The sequence below is a fragment of the Vidua chalybeata genome, chromosome 16 (genome assembly GCF_026979565.1).
Source record: "Vidua chalybeata isolate OUT-0048 chromosome 16, bVidCha1 merged haplotype, whole genome shotgun sequence".
In the NCBI taxonomy this organism is placed as follows: Eukaryota; Metazoa; Chordata; class Aves; order Passeriformes; family Viduidae; genus Vidua; species Vidua chalybeata.
In genome coordinates this window covers 2,051,111-2,074,362 of record NC_071545.1, presented here as the reverse complement: position 1 = coordinate 2,074,362, position 23,252 = coordinate 2,051,111, and the positions used below count along the sequence as shown (strand labels likewise).

General features: G+C 45.6%; 1 protein-coding gene across 6 annotated transcripts in view; it reads left to right on the top strand.

Annotated features, from left to right (window-relative positions):
* DNAAF8 (dynein axonemal assembly factor 8) overlaps nucleotides 1–23,252 on the top strand; it is a 104,004-nt gene that overhangs the window by 649 nt on the left and 80,103 nt on the right. For 3 of the 6 annotated variants that reach the window (XM_053957914.1, XM_053957913.1, XM_053957910.1), the window contains exons 1-10: nucleotides 32–158; nucleotides 1,809–1,968; nucleotides 5,013–5,126; nucleotides 5,806–6,291; nucleotides 8,235–8,331; nucleotides 8,658–8,796; nucleotides 9,650–9,796; nucleotides 10,161–10,229; nucleotides 11,864–12,217; nucleotides 14,054–14,213. In XM_053957914.1, the coding sequence (XP_053813889.1) occupies nucleotides 1,822–1,968; nucleotides 5,013–5,126; nucleotides 5,806–6,291; nucleotides 8,235–8,331; nucleotides 8,658–8,796; nucleotides 9,650–9,796; nucleotides 10,161–10,229; nucleotides 11,864–12,217; nucleotides 14,054–14,213 (1,713 nt within the window). In that variant the 5' untranslated portion in view covers nucleotides 32–158; nucleotides 1,809–1,821. Of the gene's footprint in view, nucleotides 1–31; nucleotides 159–267; nucleotides 358–1,808; nucleotides 1,969–5,012; nucleotides 5,127–5,805; nucleotides 6,292–8,234; nucleotides 8,332–8,657; nucleotides 8,797–9,649; nucleotides 9,797–10,160; nucleotides 10,230–11,863; nucleotides 12,218–14,053; nucleotides 14,214–23,252 lie in introns of those variants that run through there. The other 3 variants (XM_053957912.1, XM_053957911.1, XM_053957915.1) reach the window with 3 other exon arrangements.

Here is a 23,252-nt window from a genome sequence, read left to right as displayed (position 1 = left end):
GCCAATGGGGTTGGAGCTGGCGGCGGGCGGTTGTAGCGGGCAGCCCCCGAGGCCGCGGCCCCCCAGCGCTGTCCCCGGCCCTGCGCTCGTCCCGGTGCCGCCGGTTCGCTGTGCCCGCGGTCCGGCCCGGCCCGGCGCTGAGCGGGGCGGTGGGCGCCGTGAGTGAGGGCAGGGGAGCGGGGCGGGGCCGGGGCGCGGGAGCCGCGTTGCCATGGGGACGGTGCGCGTGCGCCGCGCGGCCGCCATTGCGGGGCTGTGAGCGGGGTCCCTCAGGCGAACCCCGCTCCTGGCCCGGGGCTCGGACCGGGGCTGCGGGGGCTCAGCCCCGAAGCCAAGCTCTGCCTCCCACCATTGCGGGTATTCTCACTCGCAAACGCCAGTTCTGGTGACAAGGAGAAGCTCAGGGTTTCAAGTCTCAGTCAGAGTCATGGAGTCATTAAGGCTGGAAAAGACCTCCAAGATCATCAAGTCCAAGCTTCGACCTACCGTGCCCAAGCTGTACAGAAAGTGCCTGTTGTGCCACTGCTCAGTGTTTGCTTTGGACACAGAGCACTGTTTGCTCCCACAGAGGATACTGCATTAGCTGACTGACAAGTCAGATCCAGTGTCCATCTATAACCTTGGGATATTTATTTTGGAATTTGGCACAGGGAGCCATACTAGGCAGTTTGTTTTATCCCCATGGGGCTCCTCTGACCCTTGGCAAGCTCTGCCCAGTGTCTGAGCACAGTGCTCCAGCCATGAGGATTTCCCTGTTTCTTATCTAAGTGAAATTCAGGCATTGTCTCACACCAACAAAACCACCACAGATGAGGCCTATAAAGTATCTACAGAGGCAATTTGCAAGTTATAAACTTCCCAGGGGGATAGTTGAGTTCAACTTCACGTTTTGAGGAGTGTTCCTGGCCAGTGAGATAACAGTGTCAGTTGTTCAGTCCTGAACAACACAGTCACCAACCTGCCACGGTCCTTGGGGGTCTCTTCCAGCCCTGGACATGCTGTGAAACCTCTGAACCAGAAATAATTTTCTCTCATGTTTGACTGCCCAGAAAACCATGTGATTGTAGCATAAAATGTAAAGTTTTTCTGTGAGGGTGAATGATCTGACTCTTAGCTCAGCTGCAGTTCCTACTGTGCTGTCTCAACCTCTCATGGGCATCAAGGAACAGGAGGAAAGAATCCACTTTAGAAACACTTTGAGTGGTCAAAATCCATGAATGTTCCTATTCTTAACTATTTTTTAAAATAAAAATCCAGTGAAAACAAAAGTAAACATGAATCACGTGGAAGGCTCTCTGTCCAGGCAGGTGGGTAGAACAAGAGAGTCTTTTAAGCTCCATTCCAACCCAAACCATTATGAGATTCCATGACTTTGTGATCATTTTCTCTATCTTTTGAGTAGGGAGGAGGGGAATGTAAAGGAAATTGGGAAGAGGAGTCAATCCAGCTGAGAGCAGAGGTGTCAGCCTGCCTTTGTTGTGTTCCTGTCCCATCCCTGCAGGCAGAACATGGGAACATGCTTGGAGAGGACACAGTTACAGCACTCTGGCTAAGAATCCCAAAAAATTCCTTATAAATCAGGGGCTAACCTGCCCCTGGGGTGTGCGTGGTGAGTAGGGCAGAAAGCTCTCAGCCCTTTCTCAACTCAGGTGGAAAGGAATAGCTCCAGAAATGCAGATTTTAACATTTCCTGCCGGGAGTGCTGGGAATTCCTCTGCTCTGGCCACACACACTTTGTCCTTGTTTTGAACTGATGTTATCTCATGTTTGGAGAGGTGTCCTTAAGCTCATCTTTCCTTTGCCTGAAGGGAAGCTGTTCCAATGGCCTCAGAAGCACAAAGTGAGGATGCAGAACATGCAGCTGAGCCTCCTGCAGCTCCTGTGCAGGGGGACAGGACATTCCAGTGGGGAGCCATCCTTGCTGCAGTGAAAGACCAGCTCCCATCCCTGGACTCCAACTCCTCCACAGTAAGCACTGAAAATCCCTCTGTATCATGGAAAAAAACTCTCAAAAGCAAGAGCAGGTGACCTTATCAGGCATTTTGGGGTGGCTGGTGTGGTATCCTGGGTGGGCTCCCTGTCCTGACTATAGAACACTGTGTGTTAATCCACAGCTTTCTGCATTATCCTTAATTCCCAGAGTGTAATTGCCACCTCCTCTCCCTGTATTCTTTGGATTCTGCCCCACCTGCAGAGCTGCCTCCAGCCCTGGGGCCCAGCACAGACTTGGAGCTGCTGGAGCAAGTCCAGAGGAGGTTCCAGGATGAGCAGAGGGATGGAGCAGCTCTGATGGGAGCCAGGCTGAGATGATTGGGATTGTTCAGCCTGGAAAAGAGAAGCTTTGGAGTGATCTCATTGTGGCCTTCCAGTGCCTGAAGGGGCTCCAGGAGAGCTGCAGAGGGACTGGGGACAAGGGATGGAGGGACAGGACACAGGGAATGGCTTCCACTGCCAGAGGGCAGGGATGGATGGGATATTGGGAGGGAATTGTTCCCTGGGAGGGTGGGCAGGCCCTGGCACAGGGTGCCAGAGCAGCTGTGGCTGCCCCTGAATCCCTGGCAGTGCCCAAGGCCAGGTTGGATGGGGCTTGGAGCAGCCTGGGACAGTGGAAGGTGTCCCTGCCCATGGTGGGTTTTGAGGTCCCTTCCCAACACAAACCATCCTGGTATTCCATGATATCATGGATTATTATGTACTTGAGGCTGGTTCTCCACAAGACATGTTGCTTTTTTGTGCTTTTTACCTGCCAAAGAAGCATAATTGCAGAAACCTTTCCATATGAAGTGTGAGACTGAGAGGTGGTGTGCAGTGTTCTTGACTGGTACAGGTTTTTCTCTTTCTGGGTTTGGGCCAGGCTGTTCTTGGCTGCTGAAATCTCTTCACAGGACAGCATTGCTCTGGTGCTCCTCTCTAGTCCAAACTGCTCCGGCATCAACTTTCTGAGGGGATAATGTTTCTCAAGATTTGATTATTAGTGGCATTTTGTCCAAATCAGAAGATTGTGTTCATTTTCAAGCATGTATAAACTTGAAAAACATTTTGAACACACAAAGAATATATTTTATCCCAACTTAGTGTAGCCTTTAATGGTACAGGGGAAGATTGTGAGATGTGAAAGAGCCAGAAATGCCTCCAGTGGGTATTTATTATTTATTATTTATTGTTTATTATTTACCAGTGATCCAGATCTGCTGGATAAAATGTTGATGGGGATTCCATGACTTGGATTCTGCACTTGGATCTCTCACTATCATGCTGGACAAGCCACATTCCCTTGCTGTTCCCTCTACCTACACTCTTTTAATTATTTAGAACAACCTTTGACTGTTAACATGTGTCTCTGTAGTACAGATGAAGGCCCAACACTGAAATTATTTGTAGATTTACTTGTTGAGTAAATTACAACCAGGCTAAGCCAGAGGAGCAGCTCCAGATTTTGGTGCCAAACACCATTGAATAACCCCAAATCATGCTGAACATTTTTTTCACTCTTTACAATCTCAAAATTCTCTGTTTCTATCCCACATGGAAAAGATTTCCTGCAGAAGGAACTGAGGCAATCTGTCTGGCACTTCATTTGCATTCAAAAGATCTGGTTGTGTAATCCCTGTCCTGCTGAGGCTGCAGTTCCAGGGCTGCACCTTTGTCCGAGGAATTTCCACGTGGGAAAGTTCGAGAGCTGTCACCTGAACGTGCTGTGCTCTTACCTCCAAAAATGGCACTCACAATTGTGTTTTATGCCCTGAAGCCCTTTCATTACCCTGATATGCAATTTATTAAGAGGAAAGATGTTCTGATGCAGTTGTTTTTGTGTTAATGACACCAGAGTGGATTCTCTGCAGTGTGAATTCCCAAAAATGCACACTTGCAAAACAAAGGGACAAGCAGGAAAGGTGTGTCCTGACTGCTGAGGAGCTGCTTAATCTCCTTTTGGTGTCCATGCATAAGGATTCATCTCCAATGCATATCTGATGTTTAAAAAAGGGATTTTCAGAGCTATCTAAATGTTCCCTTACCAAACACACATGCTGTTTGCATTCTGAACAGGAATCAGGCTCCTGAGGGCAGTGAAAAGCCTTCATGGCCCTGCCTGGCCTCACCTGGGGCTCTAGCAGCTCCATTTAAGCTCAGCTCTGGCCCTTCACTCCCTCTCTGAGCTATGTTAGGGGAGTTTTGGTTTCTAGTTATGGTCCTGCCTGAGCCAGACTTTCACCTGTGAATTGACTTTCAGTCTTGATCTCTGAATATTGGAGCCTCATCACTCCAATATTGCCCAAGGATTTGGAGTTATGCTCCAGATCTGGGTTGCTCCCCCTGCTCTGTCCTGCTTGTTCCTCTTGGGTTCTGTGGGACTGGGCTTTGCCTTTCCAGTCCCTGAGAATCCCAGAATGATTTGGGTTGGAGGGATCTTAAAGCCCATCCAGTGCCACCCCTGCCTTGGGCAGGGACACCTTCCACCATCCCAGGTCACTCCAAGCCCCGTCCAGCCTGGCCTTGGGCACTGCCAGGGATCCAGGGGCAGCCACAGCTGCTCTGGGCACCCTGTGCCAGGGCCTGCCCACCTTGCCAGGGAACAATTCCTTCCCAATATCCCATCTAGCCCTGGCCTCTGGCAGTGGGAAGCCATTCCCTGTGTCCTGGCACTCCAAGCCCTTCTAAATATTGAGCAGCTCTGCTCTTGCCTCTCTGGTGGTGAATGAGTTAGTGCAGAGAATCACTTGGGAGTTAGAGAACTCCCCACACTTTCAATTGCTTTTCTCAGCAGGATTTGTCCTCAGCTTCCATGGGAATTTGATGTTTTACATATTTTTTACATTTGTAGCTTGCTGAAATGTGGGGTTGGTGACTCTAGGGCTACCAGACTGTCTAGTAAAGGTGTGACTGCAAGGAAACTTCTTGTCTCTGCACTTCAAGAGGTGCCAACATGGGAGCTGTCACTTCAAACCAGATACTCCAATATCAGTGAGTATTGCAGTCTCCTGTTTAATTTCTCTGTTTTATTCTGTTTGCAGTCTGATTCTGAGAGTGATGAGGAGCTTTTCATCTTCCAGCGGGACCTGCCCAACTTAATTCCGGACCTGTCGGAAGAGCTGATGATGTTTTCCCTGGAAGACTCCCAGGAGCAGGTTGGGATTGCTGTGTGTGGGCTGTCCTGTCACCCCTCTCTTCTGGCTGTCCCCAGTGTGGACAGCTGCTGATGTCTGACCTATTTGTCTGAACAGGAAAAGCTTAGTCCTCAGTATTTCTCTCACTAGAAAATAGAACTTTTTTTCTCTTTTTGCAGTGGCCCTTTAAAGTTTTCTTTGTTCTTGAGATTTTGGACTTTTTTTTTGTCCCATGTCTTGGCAGTTTTTATTGTTCCTTTACTGTTTTTCTTTCCTGTGCACTAATTTTTCCTGTGCACTAATTCCTGTGCAATCATTTTATGTGTCCAGAAAATGAATTAGGACAGTGCAGGAAAGAGGAAAAGTATGAAGTTTACTCCTTGAACAGCTTTTCTGGGATAAAATAATCACATTGTTCCTTCAGCAAAGATAAATCCATGAAATCACAGGATGGTTTGGGTTGGAATAATGAGCACATGTAGGAAAAAGTAATTTAAAGGATGTTTAGCAGTTCCTGAAATTAAAGTTTCTGGAAAGTAAACAGTCTCACTGTTTTCCATGAGGGATGTGGTGTGGGTTGTTTCCATATGGTGTCTGAGTTGGAGCTGTTGCCTTCCAATCACTATGTTTTAGTTTTTTATCCACTTCCAAAGCTCAGGGAGATTGACTTTCCCTATGTTTGTGCTTTCTCTACCTGTAGCAAATCCAGGAGACAGAAACACTTCCATGGGGGACCTGGAACAGAGACCTGGAAAGTTTTGACTTTCAGGAAAAAACAGATGGTGCCCAAATCATTGCAAAAGAAGATGTACAAATGATTAAAAATGAGGCTCCAGAACCTGCTAGCCAGACTGGAGAAATGCCAAGCCAAAAGAGAGCTGTTCTTGAAGAATCTCCCTCAGATTCCACAGATCACCTTGAGGAGAAAGAAATGGGCAGGACACAGGCCAAGGAAAGAGTAAACTCCTGGCTTAACACAGCAGTGTCTGTGGAAGAGCTGTACAGTAAAGAGGAGAGAAAAAAGCTGATAGAGACAAAGATACTCTCCAAGACCCTTGTGCAGCCATCCCCAAAGCAGGATGTCAAGCCTCCCTCCCATGGCATCAACAACAGTCTAGGAAGATTTGCAAAGGAAGAAACCTCCCCAGCTGAGCATCTTGGAGAAGTGACCCATTTGTCATTGCAGGCAAGTGGCCCTAAAATGAAGCTTTGGGGGGTGGTGCAGGTGGGCTGGGGGCACAGTGCAGTGCCTGCATAACCCCAGTGCAGCAAGGAATTGAAGTCCCAGTTCTGACACTCCACAGGGCTGTGATACACAAGTACCAAAGGCTGTCCCAGAGCTGTCAGTGCCAGTCCAAACCATGGCAAAAGCCATGGATCTGCAGCAAGGTCCATGAACTGTTAGGGAAGCCAGCCATAGCATCTGTCCCTGGGAAGGCAAGGAGGTTTTCAGGTCCCAGGCAGAATTGCATTAAAACAGGGAGCTTTCTGGCCTTTCAGTGGGGTGCTGGAGGTGAGGAGATGTTTAGGGTTGTTCCTGAAGTCCTAAATCTCACCCACCGAAGGCAGGTGGGATGAGCAGCTCAGTGTTAACTGGAATGTGGCCCAGAGTCAGGGGTGGTTCTCTTCAGCACTGAGTTACAGATCTGCCTGTATTGATTTTTAAGTTCATTAGAACTTAATCAGCACAGAACAGGTCCTGATCTTTCTGTTCAAAGCCTTCCACAGGTCAGAGTACAGATGTTTCCCTTCCCCTTTCATGTATTCACAGAAATGAACTTTTTGATGTTAGAGCTGTTCAGTCCAGGCAAATCAGGCAGCTGCTGGCCTGTGAGTTAAATTGTGCTGCATCATTGAAGGATATATTTTTCAAGTGGGTCTGGATGTAATTCCCAGCTCACCTCATAGAATTCAGTCTCTGTTAATTCAGGAGGCACTGCTTGCCTTTCTGAACCTGTTTGTTGTCAGTGACTTCAATGAGCTGAAGTCTGGTGCTTTGGGGTGAGTTCTGAGAGGCTCAGTGTGTTCTCACTTTCATTTGGAAGGGGGCTGTTGCTCCCCAGCTCAGCTAGGCACCTCAGTTTGTGTCAAGTTGCTAAACCTAATATACAGTTTCTTCTTGATTCCTATCAGTTAATTTGAAGTGTTTTTTTTCTTTTCCTTAAGTTCCTTTTTGTATTAGAAATGGAATTGTGCAAACCTTCACTTCTATTTCTTCTGGACCTTCTGGAACTTAAACCAGTGCTGCAGTGTGAGAATAGATCTAATCAAGGTTCAGATATGTGTGAAGATTTATTGCTCAGGAAGGAGGGAGAACCTTCTCTTCAATAAGAGGGGCAGATGCTGGAGGTTTTACAGGGTGAAACTGCTTGGTTTGGAGGCTGCTGCTGTTTTTTTAAAGGGCATGAGTGGTTGTGTTAAATGCATGTTTGTGGCAGTGGTGTCACTGTCACGACTCACAGCCCCCTTCCTTTCAATAACACTCGTAAGCACTTCTAATTTCTGGTGATGATATTTCACATGGGTGTGGATTCTTTTCATTAAAACTTCCATTTCAAATAATATTCAGAGGGGAAAGCAATGAGTGGTTTAAATGCATGTGGACTTTGAGGGCACCTGGGTCAGGTGAGTGTGTCCTCAGCCAGGGATTCAGAGCAAGGAAGTGGATGATCCTCTCTTCAGAGTGGGGTGAGCAGCTGTGAGATATCATCTGATCCTGACTGTACCCAGAGCAATGGGAATTTACCCTGCTCAGAAGTTGGAGGGGAAGGAAAGAACTTAAAGAACTGAAGAGCCACAAGTACTCCTGTGGGTGGCAGTGAGAAGTTGTCACATTATTCAGGATCAGAATGCACATGCTTGGCCCTGTATCAGGCCACTTTTTAATCTGTTCCACTGTCTCCAGTGCTTTTTTGAAGTCTTACCAAAAGGGTTCATGATTCTCAGAGAAAGAGCCTCAGCAGAAGTAGCTGAAGCAGCTGGAGTGATGCAGTGTCTGAAGGGATCTAATAAATGCATTCCCTTCCTTACAGCACTTCCTCTGGAACTGCTGAAAGCAAGCTGGCACTGAAATTATGGGTGGTCTTTTGGGAGTCAACTTTCCATCACATTTCTCTTGTCTTCTTTCAGAATATTGAGAAATGGGATGTAGACAAGAATCTTGAGGAGCTGGAGCAGCAGGGAGATAAAACTCGTGCAGAAGTTGCTTTCTTCCCAGCAGATTATGGTAATGTCACTAGTTGAAACTGCACAAAAATAAATAAAACTCAGGTTCCTGTATTTAAGTTATTCCCTGCAGCATAATTTTGAATGCAGAAATCATAGTGGGTTTTTTAAATGCTTCTAAAACATGTTTAATTAGCTTCCCTCAAGATTTCATCTAGGTTTCTTAGCCTGAAGCCTGCCATGGACCAGACAAGCCAGATACAATATTATCTTTATCCTTCCCCTGCTGCCAGGCTGTAGGAACAGGAACAGTATGAACATGGGGAATATTGGGTGATTCCACGGCAGACGATCACAACTGATGATTATTTTGTTGCTCTTCCATAGAGACCTTCAGGAGGAAGTGTGAAGATGAGCTCATGGAAAGGCTGGGAGAGCTGTGTGCCAGGCAGTCCAGGGCAGTGTCTCCTCCCTGTGAGAGGCCATTAGCCAAGCTCTGCTCCTTCCAGGGACAGCAGGACAATAAGTGAGTCCTCTTCTGTCACATATCCCAGATAATCCTGGCTGCCAGAATGGATATTGGACAACTCCTGATCTTCCATAGGGGTTTTGCTCTGTAGCCTTGCAGAAAGCTGATATTGGAGTTGGAATACTCAGTGATTCATTTCCATTTGATAATAAACACCTTGGCATTCTCCATCAACCTTTGTCTAAACCTTACCAGGCAGGAAAATGGGGCTAAGCCAATTATCCTGCCCCGCCTTTTTTGTCATCTAGGGTACCAGTTTCTCTTACTGGTACCTCAATTGAACAAAAGTACACAGGATGATTTTCTGTGGGTATCAGTAGAGATGTCAGTGCTTCCTGGAGGTTTCTGTGTGAAGGAAGAGCATTTTCAGGCTCTTCAGAGGGAACAACGTCAGTCGTGGCAGCAGAAGAAATAATGAATGAAAGAGTTGAGGGGAAGGTGGGAAATATCCTCATTGCCAGAGCAGGAGAACCACTAGGATGATTTGCACTTTTTATGCCTGGGAAGATAAAATAGAATTGCCAGAAGAGGCAGAAAGGAAAGGGGAACTTGTTCTTACACTGAGATGTTAAAAGTTGTGATCTCTCTGTTGCCTGCCTTTGTTCTCCAGAACAATTTGGTGGTGTCACATTTTGAGACCTAAATATCCCTCTTCATCCTGCCTGTGATATGTTCCTGGGGGAAGCTGAATCCTTGAATTCTGATAGCAGCAAGAAGCAGAGTTGGAATCTGTGTGGTAGCCAAGCACAAGGTTCCTTTCTCAGTCCAGTTTTGATCCTAAGCCACTCCCTGCAGGATTCCTTGGGTGGATAAGGCAGAGGATATGCTGAGATGTGTTTTCTGTGTGTAGGGATGTTGCCTTGCTGTCATCCTCACCAAGTTCTCTGAGGATGGGCAGGATGAGTTTCCAGGGCCTGCCAAAGCCTGCAACTGTGTACATAGATTTGAGAGATGCTGAGCCACAAAAGTCAGTGACAGTCCCTGAAGAGGAACAAAGGTAAATCCTAACTTTATTGAGAGTGAGAAATACGTAATAAAAAGTGAGAAACTTAAACCTTTCTGAATCTCATGCTTGTGAAATGTAACTTTAAAAATGTTCTTTCACACCTCTGTCATAAGGAGAAACCTTGTAGTTAATAAACAGCTACTAGGTAATAAACAGATAAACTTTTTGTTCTAGTTGCTTGAATATTTGAATCTTCTTTTTGCTAGGGTAATAGTGTGAAGAACTCTCCCTAACACCTGGAGATCTTCCCTGGAAGTATCTCTCCCTTTTTTCCTCATTTTCTAAATTTGCATTGTACTAAGAGCCAACACTCGGATAGAACAGGGTTAATTAATATGGTTTGATTGTTTCACAGTGCAAGTGACAGCTCCTCCTCTGAAGAAGAAGAGACTGTGACAATTAAGGATGAAGCAAAAAGGAGAATGTAAGATTCCTTACCAGGACTGTGTTCCAAGTGATAGGATGTTCATTTTTTCTGAAACTAGAATAATTGCCCTAACAATGATCAGAGTGAAAGTTTGTGTACTTAAATACTGCCATTCCTGGTCTTCACAGCAAACAAAAATAAAAGCTCAGTAATGAAAGTGCTCCAGTGTGGCCCCAGGAGGTCACTCTTTTCCTGTTGCATGGTAAAGCTACCAAAGCTAGAGAGTTGTTGATCCTTGAGGCAATATTTGCACCTGTCCAGCTGCTTGGGATAGCTCAAAACAGAGCCAGAGGTGCTCTGGGGGCTGGAAAATGTGAGTTTTTCTCCAGCCCTGTGTGAGTGACACTAGAACTGTGTTTGACAAGACTCAGAACCAAACTTTGGAAATGTTGTAGGGAGTTGACTCAGACAAACCTTTATTTTTAGAAATAATAAAATAGGCTAGAATGGATAGAGATTTGAAGAGACTATTGACTACATTGTATGGGCAGGGACCCTCCCAGTTCTGCTTAATTGGAGGGGAAAGGGGAAAAAGAGAGATGAGTGGAATCCTAAAGTGTAAACTCCTTAACATACACAGATGTCAGCCTTTTCTTGCTAAACTCCTGGGTTCATATCCATAGGTTATTACACATTTGTTTAATGTGAAGCAGAGGTGTCAAATTTAACCATCCTCCTGCACTCATGCTCTGGGTTCCATTTGGAATTCTGCAGCCTGGAAGTTCAAAGCACAGCAGGGCAGGGGACAAGCAGAAATGTGTTTTCTTGTGCCAGCCACCTACACTTCTTTCAATGGTTTGGAAGAAGACAAGGAACCCAAACAATGAGCCAAACAAGAAGCCCAAACAATGTAATTTAGAACGTCTAACCCAAAACCAATAAAAAGCAGGGACAGGGGGATGCTTGGGGAACTCTCTGTGTCATAGACACAAATTCAGCAGTTCCATCAGTGTAAATCTGCAGTGATGGAGAGCAGAGCTTGGATTTTGACTCACCTTAATGTTGCTAAAGAACATGCACAAATGTAATGCCTGGCAAATGCTGCTCAGTTCTGGTTGTAAATAAGAAATCCTCTTGGTCTCAGCAGGGCAGGATTCTGATCTCATTCACGAGGGGTCTATCCAGTTTCATTTTTATCTGGAACAAATTATTAAACAGGAATTATTATTCTGTGCATGTAGATTATGTCATGACAGGACATTCCACTACCACAGTAATGTGCTTGCTGACAGTTTAGCAGTCTCATTGAGGAAAATAAACCAAACATTCAAAAATTGTAATAATTATTAGAAAAACTTTTCATCTGCATATATTTGAACCCCAACCCCTGTATCCAAAAATCTATAGGCTCTGATTTACATGCCAACCTTACGTTTGTTCAGGGCTGTTCTGGTAGGTGTTTGTGTTGTGCCTGAATGCAGAAGAGGCCAATAAATTGCCAGAAGATCAATTTTGTGTTCTGGCTCTGCTTGTATCACCTGAGTGCTGGTACTGCTGTCACCCACAGTTATTGTTCCTGTAGATGCCCAGACCTTGTTTTGAGCTCTCATCGTATGAGAAGTTCCTCAGAGATTGAGTTTATTCCTATAATGCTTTATCTTGATGAAATCAGGTTTTTATTTCCTTGGCAGGAGGAATTGCTCAGGGAAGAGCCTGTTACTGCAACAACTCCGAGCAGCCCGTAAGGAGGCCTTGGAGCTTCTTCATAAAACGTCTGTTCCAGCTGAGAAACTGCATCCAGGAAGGCTGGAAGACAGAGGTTCCTCTAATAAAAGTCAAAACCAATCTTGTAAAGTGAGGCAAGAGACAAATGGGGTGGTTCCCAGGAAACTGATGAGATTGGAACCAGGCAAGGAAAGGCCCCCCTATTCAAGCTGTGGGGGCAATGGAGCTGACACAGAGAAAGAGAACAAAATGGAAGCTGAGAAGATTCAAAATGCAGGAAATGCTCCAGAGTGTCCTCTAATTACAGCAGAATTGCCAAGGTATCCCTCAGGAAAAGTAATCAGAGGGTTTGGATGTGGCTTCTCTAATTGTCCAGGATTAAAGAAATTTGCTTACCTGGGCTGTGAGTTGGAGCAAGAGGGTGTCTGGATTTGTTACCTGGCAAGAACAACAGTCCTGGCAGCTACTGCTGGAAGGTTTAGAGGCAGCCTCAGTGGGGCCTGGCATTAGATGAGCTATGGCACTTCTGACACTGGAAATGGAGCCTTTTTCTTTAGCTTTTATTCTACAGAAGAGGAGGATAACACAGTATTGATCTCCTTTAGGAACAACAGCACTGAGATTTCCTAAGCACAGCTTCCTAGAAAACAGGTCTGGAAGGGTCAGTCTCCCTGTGCCAATAAAGAGTGAGGTAAAATCTAATATCTCCTGGCAGATCTTTATAGAACTTGGTCTTGAAATCCTCAATGGTGAGGATTCCTTGACTCCCAGGTAGTACATGTTGCTGTTTAATTATCCTTAGAGTTGTAAAGCTTTTCATTAAGTCTAATTTAAATTATTCCCTCTCCAATTTAAGCTTATTTCTGTTGTGTTCCCAGAAGGAATGGAAAATGGTTTATTCTGTTTCTCAGTTTAAACACCTTTTACAAACTGGAAGATGTATCAGTATCCCCTTGTAATTTTTTTCTTCCAAACAAAGGAATTCTGATTCTTTGCCAACAAGAAAAGTGTAAGATCTTGGAATTACAAAGTACACCCGTGAGGAATGCCACAGGAACATCTTGGAAAGCTTTTAAAAAAAAATAGAAATAAGAGTGATATCAGTTGAGGAAATTGCAGAGTTATTTGGGCATCTGCCTCCCTGGGCTTAGTTAAATGTGTATTCTGCAGAAGGTCTAATTTCAAAGTGAAATCAGGTGATTGCCTTGTGCACCTGCCCAACTGTTTGGGAAAGCCCCATTATGCTGCATTTTCAAAGGTTATATCCTGCTATTTTCAGAGTGAAATTTAACATTCTGACTTTGACATATGAGCCCTGGAAAGAGTCAAGATCTGCCTGCTCTGGAGACTATTACTGTGTCAGAGTTAAACACTTGCTGCCCTACCACTTAGACACCTCAGCTCCTGTGTACCTGCTTTAAATGGCAGGTGGTTGATTGCAGGGTTTTTTCCCTCTGGAATTCCTGACATTATGGTCATTGCTTCCATCAGGAATATTAAACTCCATTTTGATTACCTGTTAGCCTGAAATGGCAGTCCATGGCCAGGCAAGAATGTGGGTTATTTATTGTCTCTGAGTGGTAACTCAGTGATTTTCACTGATTTCAGTTTTCTGTCTTGCTATTCTAATTATTGCTGGGGCACCTAGGGCTGGAAGAATTCAGAAGAAATTGAACTTTGCCACAGAAAGGGCAAATGAAACCTTCTGTGGGCATCCAGGTGTAGAAAGATAGGAGGTCTTGGGGTCAGGGGAACTTTATCTCTGTTCCATCCTAGAGCAGATAGGAAAAGAAATGGGTATAAACTGGGAATCTTGGTGTGGAGATGGGGAGTGACACACCACAAACACATCTCTGCTTAAAGGAGTTTGCATCTCCAGATAGATCATTACAACTTATCAGAAGTTTGATCTCTGCTCCTTTTCTTTGAGGTGTTTTTCTTCTTAGAGAGATGATTTCATCCACTGACAAGTTCTTGTGTCCCCCCACAAACACCAGAATTGCTTTCTAAATCTATTTTAGCCTTTCATGTCATGATTCCCCCTCAAGTGTGTGGTGTAAATACGAGAAAAAAAAAAAAAAAAAAGAAAGAAGTGCAACAAGATGAACAAGTGGCTTTTTTCCCCAAGTGAAAAGCTTAATCTGTGTATTTTCCAGGAGAGAAGGAAGTGAAAGAGAGCTATCCCAAAAGGAAGAGGAGATGAAGGAGAGGCAGAGGAGATGCAGATTGCAGGAGCAGCTGGAGCAGTGGCAGCCTCAGCGCTCGGTGTGTGGGAAGCAGCCCATGGCAGAGAACACCCCGCTCCTGTTCCACAGGGTCAGTGGCTCAGGGTGGGCTGGGCCTGGCAGGGTGGCCTGGTTTGAACAGACAGGTGTCTGCTGAGGAAGGCAGGAGCCTCACCTGAACTGGAAAATGTAACCCCCCTCCCTCTGAATTGTTATAAATTTGAAATTAAGGGGCTCTCAGGCAAAGATATGGGAGCAGGAATAACAGTTCTTTATTAGGAAAACTGAAAAGGAATACAAACACAAAAACACAAAAAAAACCCCACTGCCAGAGTCAGAATAGGAGGTGACACCCTGTGGGTCAGGGTGGTGGCAGCAGTGCCATTCCATGGGGGCTCAGCCCTCCTGCAGTGCCAGCTGTGCTTCTGCTGGAGCAGGATCCTGGACAGGGCTGGAGTTTTCCTCTGAAGCTGCAGGGCTGCTGGAGATGGGCCTGGGCTTCCTCTGGGAATGCAGTGGGGCAGAAAGCTGCTCCTCTGGGAATGCAGTGGGGCAGAAAGCTGCTCCTCTGGGAATGCAGTGGGCAAAGGCTGCTGTGGTGTTCCCAAGGTCAGATTGTATCCAGGTAGGAATGTTTGGCTCCTCCCCTGGGCAGAGCATCTCCCCATGGGATGATGGAATTTTCTCAGCCATGCAGGGACACTCACTGGCCATGAACAGAAGAAATCTCCTGGAGGGAAGATTGGCTGTGGAAGAGATAAAGAAAAAACAGCCCAATGAACAGAAGAGAACTGCCCCAGCTCTGACAGATGGGAACAGAATACACACCCCCAGCCTAAGACACAAGGGCTCCCTGCCAAGGGCAGCTGGGAGCAAAATGTAATTTTTATTGCATTGCTTCAAATCTGTTTGTTATAGAGCACAGCTGAGGAGAGGAGCAGCCCTACAACTCTTCTCTCACACTAAGGAAGAAAAATTCCCCACTTTCCTGTGCAGGGAGAGCTCCCCAAGCAGCTGCCCTCCAGTTCTGGCCTGTCAGGGCTTGCTGGAATCAGTGGCCTCACTGTCACCTACTTCACAGCAGCCAGAGTCTCCTACATGATCTTTCGTAATTTTTCCTAAAAAAGTGAAATATTTTTACTGTTTCTGCTGAGTCCTGTTGTCTGCCCCCAGCAGCTTTATAGTTCACTTTTGTGGACTGGTTCTGAGGATTGTGGGTTTAATTTTAGGTTTTACTCCTGATTAAGGGGGTATGAAATGATCCTGATTTTAGCCAAAGCCTAACTATGGCTTGGAGGACAGGGCTGTTGTTACTCCTCAGAAGATTTCTCTCTGTCCCTGCCCTCAGCAGAGGGGCTGGAATGAGATGAGCTTTAGGATCACTTCCAGCCCATTCCATGATTCTATGTCAAGCAGTCCTGCTTCATCCATGCACTGATTCTGCTGAACACAAGGCCAGGTGAGAAGGTCAGAGGAGGTGAGAAACTGCAGAAACACCATGAATCCACCATAATGATTTCTCTGGGCTAATGCCAATAACAAAGCTCTTTTGTCAGTACAAAAGTTGAAAGACTTCACAGCCCTAGATTTGGGGCTGGACCATTCAGGTTTGTTTTGTAAATTGATTGCTGTGGTTGTGGAGATTTGAAAGCTCATTTTATTTAGCACTGGATTAGTGAGGAGGAGTAAAGGACTGAAAGCTCCCAGCTGAGTTTCCCTCTGCCAGCCTGCTTTGACAAGGACAGCAGAGCACCCAGAGCTCTGCTTTGGAGTGTAGAGGTTGAGGATCGTTTGGATTTGCTCCTCCCTGGCTGTTGGCAGGTACCACCCACTTCCAGTTAGCCCTTATTAAGATGCAGACACTTGCTCCTCAGAAATCCACGTGGGCCTTGCTCTCTCCTTCCTGACAATGCACCAGGCAATGCAGAATTACTGTGTTTGGTCATTTCCCATATGTGCTGTGCTGATGCCAATAACATGAGGATGGGCTTGGTGATGTGCTTTGTCTGGAGCAGAGCTCGGGGTGGATCTGTGCTAGAACTGGAGCTGTAAATATTCCCCTAAGGGGTGGAATGATGTTCCAGTTGTGGCAGCAGGGACAGGGGCATTTGTCACCATCCCAGGCTCCTGCTGCCTGTGCAAACTGCTCCAGTGCCCAGAAAGAGGGAGAGGGACTTGTTACAGACAAGAGAGGACAGAGGGCAGGGCTAAGGTGGGATTTTGGGGAGAAATCCTTCCCTGTGAGGGTGGAGAAGCCCTGGCACAGGGTGCCCAGAGCAGCTGTGGCTGCCCCTGGATCCCTGGCAGTGTCCAAGGCCAGGTTGGAGGAGCCTGGGATAGTGGAAGGTGTCCCTGCCCATGGCAGGGGGTGGGATGGGATGATCTTTATGGTCCTTCCCACCCAACCCATTCCATGACCCCCAGCTGAGTGCCAGCCTGCTCCAGGGGACCTGCCCGACCTCCCAAGGCACCAATGGTAAAAGCAAATCAGCACAACCCATAGTAACCATGTTGTCTGGGCAACTCTGCTCTTAGTTCTTATTCAGAAAAATTCATTATTAAAATTAAGACTAAAAAATGTATCAACATCATCTATCAAATGCAACAGTCCTTTATAAGATTACTTGAAATCTGCTTTGATAGCAGCACTTTTTCCCTTTGAATTTGAACAGGGTTTTATTTTCTTTCTTTTTTTATGAACACAAAAAATTTTGACTGTTTTGACATTTAAAACTAAAAGCCCCTGTAATTTGGCATCTATGTCTCAGTGAAAATATCTAATATCTATATATAAACATATATTCAAAGAACAAGCCCCAGTGTTTGACAGAGTAGCACACTTGCAAATTTGTTTTGTAAGTCCTTTGTTTTGGCAGTGATAGATGTTCAGATCTGGAACACTTGTCACAGTTTCCAGAATTCTTCTGACCATTTATAATGTACATAAATAATTGAATTGAATAATAATCAGAGGGAAAGTTTAGAAACTCTGCAATTACTGTAGCTGAGGTGCTGGGAAAGACTGGCAAAGGAAATTTAAAAAGCTGCATTAGGGGTTACATTAGAGTTCTTGTCTAAAATGTAAAAGCAGATTTAATGTGCTGTCTCCTTTTTCTTAACCCAGTTCAGTCAAATTCTGTCCTCAGCTTCACTCTGAGAGTCAGGTTTGGGGAGAGGTAACTTGAGAGACTGAGAATTCACTTCCAGGGGCACTTCAGCTGCTGCAAAAGGGGCTGAGATGCAGTAGATTTTCAAGACATGCAGGTTCCAATTCCCTGGGAAATCAGTGGGTTCTTTCTAAGAATTCTGCCTGTCAGGTCCATGTCTGGAGGTGTCTGAATACTTGGGCAATCTGGCTCACCTCTTGGTTTTCAAAATAATGCAGGGAAGAACCTGGAGTTTTTAATGCTATGTTTTGGTTTCATTTGTTTGTTTTTTCCTTCTCTGCACCACCCAAACTTTTAGTGAAATTTAAGACTGGCATGAGTTGATCTCTTCTGAAATTGGGCCCCCTAACCACACTTTAACCTTTGAATCTGGTTCAGAACTGATGCAAGCAGCTGGAGTTCTGTGAAAGCCAGCGGAGTGGTGGTGAGATTCTTGCTGTAGGGTCAGGATGAATTAGTAGTTTAGAGGAACAGCACAGGGTTTATTTCATTATTTGAGCAGTGTTATTGATGAGGGAGACAGAAGGAATGCTCACAGGATGTAAAGCAGTTAAATGGAGGATGTAAAATGAAATGGGTTTGATGTGTCACTTCATTCATCCTGCTTATTGTGATAAGTAACTTGGTGCTGGTGTTGTTTTCTGTCACATTCCCATTAGGTGGGATCCAGACAATGGTGGTAACTTTTGCCAGACTCAGAGCTGAGTTTTATGTCAGGAGCAGCACAAGCAGGTTATTCTAAGGATATCACAGGATCCCAGACTGGTCTGGGTGGGAAGGGACCTTAAATCCCATCCTGTCCCCCCCCTGCCATGGCCAGGGACACCTTCCACTATCCCAACCTGGCCTTGGACACTTCCAGGGATCCAGGGGCATCCTGTGCCAGGGCCTGCCCACCCCCTGAGGGAACAAATTCTCCCCAATATCCCATCTAACCCTGCCTTCCCTCTGGCAGTGGGAAACCTTTGGGGAAGACAAAGCAGGATCTGCAGCTGAGAGCAAGGCAGGCAGGGCAGTCCTTGCCAGCAGGGAGGGCAGTGCCATGGTCCCAAAGGAGCAGCTCCAGTGAGGGTGGCCAGTTGGCAAATGTGTGGGAATGAGGAAGGTCCAAGATGAAGGGCAGAAAGGCAAGAAGGCAGGGGCAGCCCAGGGGGTCTGGAGTGATGGAACAGGGCTGAGCTGGAGCCACAAACTCAGAGCAGGGGCAGTGCAGGTGAGGGGGGTGAGGCCAGGCAGAGGTAGAGCTGCTCTGCAGCTTGTCCAGGACCAAGGGAAATGTCTCTGCTGAAAAGCAGCTTCACAGAGCTCCTTTTCCAGCAGCCCCATGTGAAGTAAAACACCTGAGCTTGTGTCAGACCTGGCCTTGAACCAAACCCCTGCATGGCCCATCCAGCCCTGGAATTCATTTAACACAGAACATCTAGAATTTAGCTTGTACTCATCTCCTTGATTATTGGGACAAAGTAGGTGTTTTCAGCAAGGCTTCAGCTTGATTCTGCATTTATTGCTTTATCATGATATGGCAGAACAGGATAATGTTGTTGGAGAGCTATTAGGAGCCACCTTGTAACCAGCCCCTAATAAACACAGTTTTATCTCCCTTACACAGCCAGAGTGCTTGGGAAATGAATGTGTTGACTCATACTGAGGCATCTCATTTTTCTTGGCATTCACAATCATTTGGACTAACCTTGTGTTAGTAATTATATTACCATGATCCTCATCTTATTGCAGCTTAGCCTTACAGCTGCCTTACAAATCAAAAACATCCAGGCACAACAGAGTCATTCTACCTTAACAAATAGATGATGTGGGTACTTTCCTTTCCATCTTGTAAACACAGGCTCCATCACTTTTTTGTCAAAATCAGCAGGCTCTTTATGTTAACACACCATTGACTCAGCTCACTGGTGTCAGGGAGAACTCTCAACCACAAGATGTTCGACCTGCATTGCCACAAAATTACTTCTTTATAGAACTTGGTCTTGAAATCCTCAATGGTGAGGATTCCTTGACTCCCAGGTAGTACATGCTGCTGTTTAATTATCCTTAGAGTTGTAAAGCTTTTCATTAAGTCTAATTTAAATTATTCCCTCTCCAATTTAAGCTTATTTTTGTTGTGTTCCCAGAAGGAATAGAAAATGGTTTATTCTGTTTCTCAGTTTAAACACCTTTTACAAACTGGAAGATAAAATTACCAATATATTATGGTCAAATCCTTCCTCACCCTTTGGTGGCCTTGTTCTCTCTTTGATCCTATATTTCTTCAGGGGAAAATCCCTGACAAAATCCATATTTACCATCCAGAGTGGTGCTGAAGTGCTGTACATTCTGCTACTGGGGCAGTTACCCTGCATCAGCACGATCTGCCTGAAAGTAGGGATTGATTTCCAAAACTTGTACAAGTATTTTTAGTTCAGCTACTGGCCTCAGAAGTTATTTTTAAGTAGGAGGTGCCTTGATCTGCAAATTGTCAGTGAAATGCTTTTGATTCTTTACCTGTCTTCCTTAAATAGGTGCCTGTGATTACCATTGCTGTTCCATGGGTGTTTTGATCTTTTTGAGGCAATGGTGACATCAGCATTGGAAATTGCCCTTTCCTTCCATCTCTGGGTTGTTCAAGGACGTTGTGGATCCCGGGATCCCAACCCAGCACTTCACCTGCTGGGCCAGGGCACTTGGGCACCTCCCCAGCTCCTCTGGAGCTGCTCACATGACTGCACTGAGATGATGGCCTCAGCACTATTTAAAAATATACCACTTGTATTGCTGGGTGGAAAATGGATAAAGGAAAAGGACTGTAAGAAAGTCAAATTAATGTCTCCACTTAAAGAATGGACAAAGGCCTGATCAACCACTCGTGAAGGAATAGGTTTTGTGCCACTTCCTTACAGAAATGCCAATTTATCCCCCAAAATGTGGTGCAGTACATCTATTTGGAGAAGCTGAGGAAACCTATAAAATCTTTTTATGATTATAACGATTTTGTTACACAGTAGTTGAAGTTTTCTATATCTGTATTACTCCAAAGGTGATCCTGGTAATACAAATCACCTGTGAGCAAATGTTTTCATTGACACTGGGCCAAAGCAACTGCCTCTGAGTGAATGTAATTACAACAGCATTTAGCCCTCACTATTCTTTTCATATAGCTTTTAAAACCCCCATTAATTGTAAAAATCACCAAATATTTCCTACAGTAATTTTTTTTGGACACCAGAGCTGAGTTTGGGTTTTGCCTGGCTCCAGGTGCTCTCCCTGTTGGGCAGATGCCAAGGTTATGGCAAGCAGTGCCACCAGATGGCCCCTGAATTCCTCCTTTTTTTTTTTTTCCTGCCAGGCATTTAATGAGTTCCTGAAACAAGATTAAAATCTCTTGTGCTTAATGAATCCGCTGCCTCGACTCAAGAAAGGCTTAAAAATAAACTAAGGCAATTAGAGATGGAGTTAAACTTAGCACACAGAGACAGGAGGCCAAGATTCCTGTTTGTGCCACCAGCCCAGCACACAGCATTTGGAATAGATGGAAGATCCCAAGGAAATGTTTTTCTAGCATGGGTGGCTGGCAGCTGGCACAGAGCCTGTGTTTCTGGCCTCCTCTTCATCTTCCCACATGGTGCCAGGGAAAGCAAACGGGGGGATTTGCTGGCACAGCACTTTGGTGGAGTAGCTGCTTCCTGCTGTCCCTGGCTGTGGGCACAAATCCCAGGAGCTGAGGCTCAGGATGGCACAGATCTGACCTGAGGATTTGCCTTAATAGGCAAGCAGAGGGTCCAGGCCTTACCTGTCTGTGTTATAAACACCTCCCTCCACACAGGAGGAGTTTGTTCTCCATGGATGTGTTTAAAAAAAGACTGGATGTGTTTTGATGGTTTAATTGAGGTCTTAGGGTGTGGGTTTAATTGATGTTTTGATGGTTTAATTGAGGTGTTAGGGCATGGGTTGGGCTCAATGATCTTTAAGCTCTCTTCCAGCCTGGTCATTCTGTGAATTCTGTGTTCCCAGAGTCAGGAATGTTATGGAAGTTGCCAGGCACTCTTAGGGCAGATTGCATTTCCCATCTTCATGGCTCCTCTCCCCAGGTCTGCTCACACCACCAGAGCAGGTCCAAGAGCCACACAGTAAAGCTGCTTTCAGAACCTTTGGCTACTTTAAGAGGTTTTCCAGCCAAGTTGCTCAGAACCAGGAAATTCACCTGTGCTGAATGCAACAGGGTCACCAAAAAGCCGTGGAGAACCTTCCATGTAAACCTGGAGAGCCACTCTGATGGTTCCCAGGGGCTCCCACATTTGTGCTTTTTCCAGCTGTGGAAGGAATTGAAGAACCAGGGCTTCACAAAGCAACAAGATCTTGCAGTGCAGTTTCTCTGACTGCAGTTTGGAAAGGCCCCAGGATAATGTGAGATATTTAATCCTTTATAGTCCTCGGCATATCTTGGAAGTGATTAAAAGGAGTTTAGGCTTATTCCTCAATACACTCCTGCCTGAGTCTGACAGATGGGAACATTGGTTGCTGTTACTTAAGAGAAAGGTTAATACAAGGAAAAAGGAGCAGAGTTTCCAGGATTCCATGCATGATCTTGCTGCCAGTAGAGGTCCTGAATACTCCTCCATTCACATTAGCAGGATGTTCACATTAAACTTGAAGACAATAATGTAAAATGTCCATGAGCCAGATTCTATTTCTTATCCCAGAGAGGGCAGGAGGACACAAAACCATATCTGAGCTTTTTGTCTCCTCAGGTCCTGCAGTGTGCCAGGCCCTGTGCTGGCAGCACGAAGAGCTGCCCTGGGTTTGCAGTGGCTCTGAACAAGTGCCAGTCACGTTTAATTACACAGAGAAACAAACCTTTGCTGCTGTAATTCTCTCTCTTGGAATCAAAATAGAATTCCCAACTCCTGGCCTTACCTCAGGGCTGTGATCACTGATGCTATTTGTAGATGAAAGGAGGCTGAACCTGCCCCTCTGTTCTTCCAAGGGGATGTACAGGCTTGTCTGTTAAAGGAACTGCAGGATTTAAACTACACTCCTGGTTTCCCTCATGCCTTCTTGTTCAGCACTGACTTAGGCTGGGCTTGTGTTCCAAATCTCAGCACACAAGGGGATAAGCTTGGTCACAACTTGTAAACACATTATTTCACAAATACTCATTATGGGGCATTATTCTCAGTGGCAGGGAATGGAATTCTGGGCTTTATCCGAGATTATGGAGTGGAAGAATCGTGCAGTTATTTTTATTTTGCAAACACAGAGCTCTACCCAGCTCTGTGCCAAGCACCTGGAGTTCCCACGAGCTTCAGGGAGCACTGTAAGCACTTAGAAGTTCTCAGGATCACAAAGCCCTAAATTCACAGGTCTGAAGGGTGTTTTATAGCTGGAGGGAAGAAGGCAGAGCCTGTGATAAACTGGATACAATCCATTTTAATTGGAAGCTGACAGTCTGTAGAACAAGCCACTTTAGCTCTGCTAAAACTTCCTGATAAAGCAGCTGAGCAGTTTCCTCCTCCAGACCCTTTATTATCCTTTATTTCTTTGGGGATTTCCATAGAGTATCAGGGGAAATGATAAATAAAAAAGATAAAGATAAATAGATGGGAAGAAAAAAACGAGGCTTTCCCCAAGTTGATAAATATGTGGTGAATCATAGAACCAATCCCAAATGGTTTGGGTTGGAAGGGACCTTCAGAATTCTCTTGTTCCAACCCCCTGGGAATCTCCTGAAGTATCCGAGCAGAGCCATTTCCATGGGATTTAAACCCAGCTTGGAGCACATGCCAAAGGCCAGCGTAGATTTCAGATGGCTGAGGACCAATTCCATGCTCTGTCCCAGCATTTCCAAATGAGCACAGGCAATTCCCTTCCCTTGGAGGGCCTGGAAGTGCTGACACATTTCATGTGTGAGGCAGGTTGGAATCCTTTGAAGAACAAGTGGAAGATGCAGATAAGATCATGCTGAGGGGACT